At 43.9% G+C, this 10,193-nt stretch overlaps 1 protein-coding gene across 1 annotated transcript; it reads left to right on the top strand.

Moving 5' to 3' along the window:
• The first annotated feature begins 635 nt into the window (after nt 1-635).
• tbx16 (T-box transcription factor 16) lies at nt 636-5,018 on the top strand. Its single transcript, XM_066644598.1, has 9 exons — nt 636-748; nt 905-1,058; nt 1,343-1,445; nt 2,081-2,245; nt 2,935-3,081; nt 3,204-3,274; nt 3,374-3,459; nt 3,555-3,768; nt 3,955-5,018. Exons 1-9 carry the CDS (start codon nt 733-735, stop codon nt 4,418-4,420), a joined length of 1,422 nt encoding a protein of 473 aa, XP_066500695.1. The 5' UTR covers nt 636-732; the 3' UTR covers nt 4,421-5,018.
• Nucleotides 5,019-10,193: the final 5,175 nt, after the last annotated feature.

Raw genomic sequence — 10,193 nt, 5'->3', positions numbered from 1 at the left:
TCATCATTTATTTATACGTGATAATTTGGGCTTATCTATTTATTTTTATTACGTAGCGTGATACATTCAGTCTACGTCATATTGTGAGCCACTTGTCTGTTATTTCAGTGAGAATTAGCAGATACATCTATGTGAATTAGCAAACGTTCCTTCGAGTGTGTTTGATTCTGTTTGTGAAAATGTGTAAATCTGCTATTTAGGCCCAGCCTCTCGTATGCTCACCCTCACATTAGCTGGCCGCATTAAGGTGATTTCACTGTTGACTCGAGCTGGAGGGAAGCCTGTGCGTATTTGTTTAAAAGTCTTTTAGCAGTTCATAAAGACAACCTTCCTCCGCTGGCCCTCTTCCTGTTGAGACTCTGTCAAGGCTTTGCTAAGTCTCTTTGATTTCCCCCATCCTCCAATCACATCATGACATTGACTCATCTTTGGGCAACTTCAAAGGGGGCAAATGGAGATCTAAGCCCCGCCCACCCTCAAGGTCTCTTTAAAGCCACCAGACGTCCTCACTTCTCTTCAGAAAGCTAACCAGTGTCACTCTCCCTTGGTATTTCTGGACTTAAGTGATCAGCACTTCACTATCTTTGGATCTAACTGGAGCTTTAAAGAAGACCACATGGAGGGTTCAGCATTGTGATTGACCACGCTTGCAGGAGACACTAGTCATTCTGAATTGTCAGAAGTTTATCTTGATTTCTGCAGCAGCAAAAGAGCTCGCGAGAACCTTGAGAAATGCAAGCTATTAAAGGTAAGTTTGTAGATGATATCCTTCAGATATTTAAATTGTTGGGTATAAATATTAATAATTAAGTACTTACATTTAGTGCTGTATTCCTGTAAGTTTTTCTCAGACTCTGTATTTGTCCCAGTCACTCATCTCTACTTTTGGTTCTCTGCCTCACAGACCTCAGGCACAACTTCAGCATCCCTCCAACAGCCATGACTGGAGCTGCTGACTCCTATCTCCAAGGCAACATCAGGATGACCCTGGAGGACCCTGAGCTTTGGAAATCCTTCCATGAGATCGGCACTGAAATGATTATCACGAAACCTGGAAGGTAGGAAACGACCAAAACCACTAACAGCTAAATACTAGCAAGCCTTTTATGGTCTGCGGCGCTCTTCTCAATAACCAGCTTAAATTATGTTCTTGGAGGCATAGTTTCTTATGCGTTTCATAATATTTTATAGCTTGGATTTACTTGCTAGATTCTTCAAAAGGCATAGTTTTATATGCCTTCATTCGCCTCTTAATTCAGCTGGCTAGTTTTGTGAAAATCTGACCAAGATTACTACTGATGTTACCGTTTAAATAAATACACACTTTGTGTTCTTATTGCAGGCGAATGTTCCCACACTGTAAGATCAACATTACTGGACTGGTGCCCTATGCAAAGTACATCTTACTAGTGGATGTGGTGCCTGAAGATCGCTACAGATACAAGGTGAGAAACAACTGGAAGAAGATATGCTTTAAAGTATGATCGGTTTCTGATATGCTTTGCAGATTTACACTCTCTAAATTATATAACACCCCCCCCCCCCAACACCACCTCCCAATGCTCCAACAATTATTGGTCTTTGGTGGCAGACTAGACCATCAGTTTGCTAAAAATGGAGCACCAGGAAATGGGCAGAAGCTGAATTGGTGATTTCAGATCAAACACAACAACTGGTCCATTGGGGAAGTTGCTGAGTGGATCTGTGTGTGTCCATAGACACTCCCAACACACTCCACTTCAAAGAGCCCCAAACTCTTCCTGTTTTTACAAAACCTGATGGGGGGTCCCTCTCTAACCTCACACTCACACGTCCCCACAACCCCCGAGCCCTTCTGTCACTGAGGCAGAGGTGGTGCATCTTGTCCTTGACCGAGACTCAGCAACATCTTTTTTTTTTGTGACTTGATTGGTTCATCTGTATCCTTTAGTATTTGTTGTCCACTTTGCAGTTTAGGGATCAATTTCTAAAGCTAGTAACCATGTTACTCTACAACAGCAAAAGTCCTTGGGTAACACCTAATGAACCTCTGCTCTATAACTAGTTGTGTCAATAACTTCTCTTTCTTTTTCTTCTACAGTGGAATAAGGATAAGTGGGAGGTGGCTGGGAAAGCTGAGCCTCAGCCCCCCTACAGAACATACCTCCACCCAGACTCCCCAGCTCCTGGCAGCCACTGGATGAAGCAGGCTGTCTCCTTCCTTAAACTCAAACTCACCAACAACGCCCTCGACCAACACGGACATGTGAGTGCTTCCTCCGTCAGTTGACGCAGTTTGAGGTTTCATAATATCTAAAGCCCTTTTTTTACACATGCATGGTAACCTAAACATTTTCAAGACTTTACCTAGAGGAGTTGTATGTGTGCATGCAAACATCTGTGACATTTGTATCTTTATAACATTAGCCGGTCTTTATCCTGCCAGCCCCCTATCAAAAAACTTGGTAATATAAGAGTGAGTGTACATGTGAACAGAGCCGCTAATGTTCCGGAATATTAAGTGAATTCATGTCATGCCTCCTGTGTAATCCCATCCCTAAACCATGCAATATATTCCTAGCTACAAGAACACGCCTTGACACAGAAAATCTCAGATTGTATGATATATGTGACCTGACTCTCAGGTCATTTTCCCAGATCATATGTAAAAACGGCTTAAGATTGACACTAGACTGGGTTTCCTAAAAGTCTTAAACAACACCTTATGTAGTTGATAACATCACTGGGAATTGGCAATTGTAAAGCATTGAGAATACTACTACTGACATTAATGGGATGGTTAATTGGCCCAAAAACCAATGCTTGACCACAATCCTTAAAAGATGGTATCTGTATAAAAAAGAGTATCTTAGCCAATTGAAATGATCAAATATGAAAACGATTGTATTAAATATGGCTTGCATCCTGACGGTGTGTTTTTCCTTCTTACTGCAGATCATCCTGCACTCAATGCATCGCTACCATCCTCGCTTCCACATTGTTCAAGCTGACGATTTGTACAGTGTCCGGTGGAGCGTCTTCCAGACCTTCACCTTCCCAGAGACTTCCTTCACTGCAGTCACTGCCTACCAGAACACCAAGGTACATCTGTCTCCCTCCCACACACACACAAACAAACACTAGTGATGGTTACTCATCGTATGAAAACCATACTGTTGTTGATATGCAACAGTAGTAACTGTAGAGTAACTCTCCCTTTACAGATCACCAAGCTAAAGATTGACAACAACCCATTTGCCAAGGGATTCAGAGATGAGGGAACCAGTTCCAAAAGGTAAAATACCAGCCGTGTCCTTGATATTGATACTTGATACCTGTTTGTGTAGGCAGTTTCTGATTCCGATCCCACTGATTTTCTCTCTTCCCCGCATAGACGTGCAAACAGAAGTTCTGATTCTGAGAGGCTGGCCAAGAGGACCATCTCCACGGTTAAGGACTCAGCTCAAGACAGCCCCCCAGGTACAGACTAAGCTCCTAGCCCATTATTTAAAATAGCTATTCCCCAATACTTAAGAACTTTAAATGAATTTTCCTAAATTTTATCTTCCTTCCAGGTGTATGCCGATCTTCTTTTGAAGGTCTGGAGGAGGGGAGGGTGGCTTCTAAGGAGGTGGAGGATGTGAAGGATGAGCGCTACTCTCCGTGGGGAGGTGGGTCTGACCGGGACAACCATGGCCTGGGCAGGGAGTCCCCTTTGGGTACTGATGCTCGAGACATGTACAGCTCAGAGCAGCTGGTGCCAGGGCACAGCACGTATCAGCCTTACAGGTAAGGAATGAAAATGCTCATGTATGGATGTGTAAAGACATAGTGTCACTAATGTAAAGCACCAAGAGTGCCCCTTGTAGAGAATTTTTCGCCTGCAAAATGTAAAGGAGTATCTAACCAGGTCAATATAGACTCTTACAAGCTCAAAATTTCACTTCTAATCCGTAATTCTGGCCCTTTTCTCAGGTTTCATGAATATGGCAAGTCCCCCTCTCCGTCTTTGTCCAGTTTGGGAAGCACCAGTAGCGTTGGACGCACCAGCTTTGAGTCCCGAGTGCCTGACGTGGCCACCGTCCCAGACCAGGACAGCAAGATCTCTGGGCATGACCCAACCGCCCCTCAGTGCCCCCCTCATGCTTTGGCCTCATCCCAGGACTACACAGGGGTTCTGAACATGGCCGTGGCTCAGGCCAAACCCACTGTCCTGGGACCCCACCCTTTGTACGCCACATACGGCTCAGAGCCGGCTCTGGGGCAGTGGGCCAGCGGGACAGGGGCAGCCCAGTATCCTCCACCTCCTCCACCACCCCACCATCACCCCCACCACCATTTGACCACCGACTACAGCGCCCAGGCTGTCCATCACAGCTATCACCACGGCAACGTTAGTGACTGGAGTCAGTACCCACTCTTCTCCTATTCCTGCTGGTGAGGGGACAGGTGAACAGGACATGAACCGAGATGGGCAAATGGACACTTGAGGGCCTTCCCCTATCCTTCTTTCAGTCAGGAGCTTAGAGAAGAGAGCTGGAAGAGCAAGTGATGGACAGTGGACGCTTGAGAGGCTTCCTCTGCCCATCTTTCAAACTCAGAAAAGAAAAATGAATGCACAAGGACACAAGGGCATGTAGGAAGCAGGAAGCAGGAAGCAGGAAAGGCCAGATAGATTTGGAGAGGACCGGTCAGTCTTTAAGATCACATTAGTGAGACCAAATTCTAGCTTTCAGTAGTTGTTCGTTGTTTGTGAAGATCTCTAAATACAAGCTAGTGTTGTTAGCATGAATGTGAAGTGGCCCACCAATGCCTGTAATCTCAGTTTCCTGAGTATTGCTACCAGACCACAGACCATTTTTTTAAATTTTGTTGTTGCTGTTTTGTTTGTTTTGACTGAAATATGATGCTTATTTATTTTCGGAATAGATTTGCTGCTGTTGTACAATATTATAATTATGGTAACACTTTATTCTGGTGGTCCACTGTAGATGCTTAACCCTTAAAATATAACACTTACTCTAAACCTGACAATAACCTGACCCAAAGAGGACCATCAAAATAAAGTGCAACCATTATTTTTGTAAAAAAAAAAATAATAAAAATAAAAAAGAAAGAAAATATTAGTGTGTGCTGTTAAATACCTGAATGCTGTAATGTGAGTGTCTGAAAAAAAAAAACTTCAGTAAATATGTAGAAACAAACCCCTCATCCCTGGTGATAATCTTTTTGTGTCCTAAAGAATTTTGCGAATGTGAAACCTTCACTCACTCTTTCATCCATCTGTCTTCTCTCTAATTTGGAATGAGCAGATTCGCCATACAGTGATCCCTCGTTTTTCGCGGGGGATGCGTTCCAAGACAAACCGCAAAAAACGAATTCCCGCGAAGTAGAGGAAATATATTTTTTATTTATTTAACGAGTATTTGGACTTTTAAACCTACCCTCAGCATTAAACAGTCATTCTATAATGTTTTTCAGCTGGAACTACATGTGATATCCTACCAGTTTCTTTAATAGAGTCATTCCTAAGCTGTGATTTAGCGTCAGTAAATTTCACTCGGATGTGGACATGAACAATACATGTACTGTACGTAAGAAAACAGGTAATTTAGGGTGACCAGATCTGAGATGGCGGGGGGCGGTGGGGCTCTCGCCTCTCACTGCCGTTGTATTCTTAGCAGAACCTATGTGTGATTTTAGGTCCTTTACACCTTTATTTGCTACACAAAACATGGGGATTTCGTTTTTTTTTATTCATCCGAGAACTAACTTTTACGTTTCGGCATAGCTGCTCGAGATGAGGGTGGGTACATGAGCTTTGCCTGACTACTGGCAAGGACTACTGACGTGCAGACTGACCAATGAAATGCGTACAGAGAAGGTTATCGACCAATAACGGTAGCTCTACAGTCAGACTGTCCAATCAGAAGATTTTAGGTTACTTCACCACGCCCCCTTCTCACTCAAGTGAACCAATCGGAGTAGGGGAGGGCGGGACTACTTTGTGAACGAAACTTCTCGAAGTTCTATGTAAGCTCTAGAAAAACAAAATCCCGGACGTTTGTGAAATTCCGCCCGACATTTTTTTAAGTCTAAAAAGAGGACATGTCCGGGTAAAAGAGGACGTCTGGTCACCCTAGGTAATTACATTTTGGAATGGTCCAAAGTGTGCTGTGGTAATGAAAGCTAGCGAGCTAACACGCTATATTGAGACAGTCCGTATAAAAGACAAGCTGGTAGGCAACAACACTGACTTTCATTCAGTGCTGAGGTAGTTTTTAACAGACTTAACCCAAACCACCCAGTTAACAGGTAACGTTCCCAAAACTTTGGCTAACGTTAGGTAAAGGGTCTCCTAATGTTAGAAGCAAACGTTCTTACAGTGACATATATTGTATGTGCATTATCAAATGAAAAACACATTAACGGAGACCCTGAGCTGTTGGACAGCTGAAATTTTATAACGACCAATAATCAGAAACAATTCACATTCAAAAATACATTCTCAGTTCTCAAATGCTTGCAGAGTGTGATGTAACAATGGTAAACATTCCCCTGTCCCAACATTTTTGGAACGTGTCACTGGCATCAAATTCAAAATGGGCAAATGTTTTAAAACAAACAAAAAAAAACTTTCTCAGTTTCAAGGTTTAAATTGTTTTTATCTACATTATGCACAATGTCTCAACTTTTTTGGATTTGTAGATTTATTTGGCTATTAACATCATTATAAATTAAATAAGCCTTGTAGTATGTAAATAATAAATATCTGTATTTTTCTATGTTGGTTTGACGTCATTAGGTCCAATAACGTCAGGTCAACGTTTAAAGAATTGAGGACCTTTTTAAAGGCTCAGTTTTATTATGGAAACAACATGCAGTCTGTTACAACACATAATGGCCTGGTTAACAGCTCCAGCTATTCCCCCTCATCGACTGAATGGGGGAATGTTCCCTTTTGTCCAAACACGCATGATTCCCAGACTGTTTCTTATGATGCTGATTTACTCCTTTCTGTTTGTTTTGCCTCATTTTGCCTCTCTTTTGTTACCCCTTAATGAGGATCCCACCCTGTTGTCCTCGAGGCTTTCTGGACGCAACGTTGATGGTCCAAGAGGGAGTTTCTTTTGGAGCTAAGCAGGCAATAGGGCTTTCAAAAGATCCTAAGCAGCGTGAAAATGGGGGGAAGGCAGGACTAGTTTCTCATCTCAAAAGAGCAGCCAGACACTGAGGGCTCCACCGTCCCAACATCCCAGGTGCTAATCACTGCCATAAAGACAAGGCAGGGTGAGGGAGGTGTATGAAAGAGAGAAAGTAATGCTGTTTGTGTTGATTGTGTACAATTTGCTATCTCTCGTATAACTGTATTGTAGTTATTATACGTTGAGTGGTTTTGCATTTATGACATTTAGTGACTTAAAACTGCAATTCTGTTATGTGCGCAGGCAAATCTCACATCAGGAGCCTTGTCAACAATGTTGGCTTATTATTTGAGGTCTATTTCAATTCACCTTAAGCTTGGAAGCTTACATGAATTTCCTTGAAACAGCAGCCAAGAAAACCTTGAAAACAGTGGCGCAGCAGGAAGTGTTGCAGTCACACAGCTCCAGGGACCTGGAGGTTGTGGGTTCGATTCCCGCTCCGGGTGACTGTCTGTGAGGAGTTGGTGTGTTCTCCCTGTGTCTGCGTGGGTTTCTTCCGGGTGACTGTCTGTGAGGAGTGTGGTGTGTTCTCCCTGTGTCTGTGTGGGTTTCCTCCGGGTGACTGACTGTGAGGAGTGTGGTGTGTTCTCCCTGTGTCTGCGTGGGTTTCCTCCGGGTGACTGTCTGTGAGAAGTGTGAGGCGTGTGGTGTGTTCTCCCCGTGTCCGTGTGGGTTTCCTTCGGGTGCTCCGGTTTCCTCCCACAGTCCAAAAACACACGTTGGTAGGTGGATTGGCGACTCAAAAGTGTCTGTAGGTCTGAGTGTGTGAGTGAATGTGTGTGTGTCTGTGTTGCCCTGTGAAGGACTGGCGCCCCCTCCAGGGTGTATTCCCGCCTTGTGCCCAATGATTCCAGGTAGGCTCTGGACCCACCGCGACCCTAAACTGGATAAGCGGTTACAGATAATGAATGAATAAATTTTAAATAACTGCATTCGTTCTGTAGTTTGTTTGATCATCCATCCATCTCCTGTAACTGCTTCATCCTGGTCAAAGTTGTGGTGGGTCCGGAGCCTACCTAGAATCTTTGGCAGGAACGTTTGGTGTGAAATTCAGTTTTTCAGGAGTGTTAAAGTAATTTCTAACAAATCTATAAAGAACCAACTGCTGCATTCATTATTAAAACTATTCCTTCACTTCAAAATGTCTTAATTTAAATAAATTGAAAAGCATTTTCTATTAAGCATTGAAGTAGATATTCAAGAAAGAGCAGATGGTTGATAAAACTGGTCTAAGTCATGATTCGTAAGCCCCTGAGAGTGACCCCCAGGTCTGAGGGGTCAGTAACACATTTTCTGTGTCTGAAGCTGATAACAGCAGCGGTGTGTTATGCTGATGTTCTGTTAGATAAATACAGCAGTGTGAAAGCTGGCGTGATAACAACACACAGGATCAGAGAGGACTCCGAACTTGGATTAGGAAAACAGTTCATCTAGAGGCTAAAGAAGAAATAGGGAACTTGACACATCTTCAGGAAGTCTGAAGGGTCAGGGCAGTTGCCTTGTTTTGCAACAGTGAAGGCAAAAAAAAGAGCTTCCTCTGGGATGTAAAACCAGCCACTGCTTCTTTTCAAACTGCTGCCAGCACAATGCCAGCATACAGCTCAACAAACTCGAAGGAGATTGTGCCCAGTTCTGTTATGAATCATAATTCACACCCCTGTTAGAATGATGAGGGATAAAAGAGAGAACAGATCTGTAAGAGCTGCCTATAGGGCACCAGTGGCCTCGCTCTCCGGGTGGGTAGGAAAGCACCCTTCTCCACCCATCACTGCCCATCTTACTTGAAAGCACATTTGTCACTTAAACCCAGACACACTCTTGTGTAGCATTGGGGCCATCTCCTCCTTTTTTTGCTAATTGTGTCTAAGCAGAAGGGTATTGGAAGGACAGGTACACATGTCGTATGTCAAGGTGTCGGCGGGGGGCTTTTCAAGTGTAAAGTGCCCCTCTCTGGGCTTCTCTTAAATGTTCTTTCACACTGCTATTCTAATGACCTGCCTCTTGCTCTTAGAACCCCAGCACACACACACAAACACTAAATCTGACCTCATTTGGGCCTTCAGTCCAGCACAGCTCTTTATTTTATGTTTAAGGTGGAAAGAAAGCAAGCAACAAAGTGTGTAATCGCTCCCTAGACACCAACGCAGCTAAGACCCGACACTTAGAAGCTCTAACTGCTCCACTGGGCAACATTACTCACACATGACAGTCATAAAACTGAGCTAAAGAGGGTTAAAAACCAAAAAATACTACCATAGCTACAACCATCAGAGATGGATCCATGTCAATACGCATCTTAAGGGCAGTTGAACATTTACATTCATCTAACTAGGTTAATATATAATGACATATTTCATCATTGATTTATTGTATGGATAATATTTACCCAGTAAATTATGGTACTATTTTGGGCACAGATGTTAAGTTATAACCTTTATAATCTCTAGTGATAAAAAATTGTTTAGGCTGATGCTTGTTTAGGGCGGTACGGTGGCGCAGCAGGTAGTGTCGCAGTCACACAGCTTCATGGTTCGAGTCCCGCTCTGGGTGACTGTCTGTGAGGAGTTTAGTGTGTTCTCCCTGTGTCCGCGTGGGTTTCCTCCGGGTGACTGTCTGTGAGGAGTTTGGTGTGTTCTCCCTGTGTCCGTGTGGGTTTCCTCCGGGTGACTGTGAGGAGTTTGGTGTGTTCTCCGTGTCCGCGTGGGTTTCCTCCGGGTGACTGACTGTGAGGAGTGTGGTGTGTTCTCCCTGTGTCTGTGTGGGTTTCCTCCGGGTGACTGACTGTGAGGAGTGTGGTGTGTTCTCCCTGTGTCCGCGTGGGTTTCTTCCGGTGCAGAAACACATTGGTAGGTGGATTGGCGACTCAAAAGTGTCCGTAGGTGTGAGTGACTGTGTGTGATGCTCTGTGAAGGACTGGCGCCCCCTCCAGGGTGTATTCCTGCCTTGCGCCTAATGATTCCAGGTAGGCTCTGGACCCACCCCCAATATTCAAAATGTAACCACAGTACA

Source organism: Hoplias malabaricus, chromosome 14 (assembly GCF_029633855.1).
Source record: "Hoplias malabaricus isolate fHopMal1 chromosome 14, fHopMal1.hap1, whole genome shotgun sequence".
NCBI classification, from domain to species: Eukaryota; Metazoa; Chordata; class Actinopteri; order Characiformes; family Erythrinidae; genus Hoplias; species Hoplias malabaricus.
This window is presented reverse-complemented; position numbering and strand designations above follow the sequence as displayed.

Coding starts and splice junctions, on each gene's coding strand:
- tbx16 (XM_066644598.1), top strand. Junction 1,446..2,080: donor AAGATCGCTACAGATACAAG/GTGAGAAACAAC, acceptor TTTCTTCTACAG/TGGAATAAGGATAAGTGGGA. Junction 3,082..3,203: donor CTGCCTACCAGAACACCAAG/GTACATCTGTCT, acceptor CTCCCTTTACAG/ATCACCAAGCTAAAGATTGA.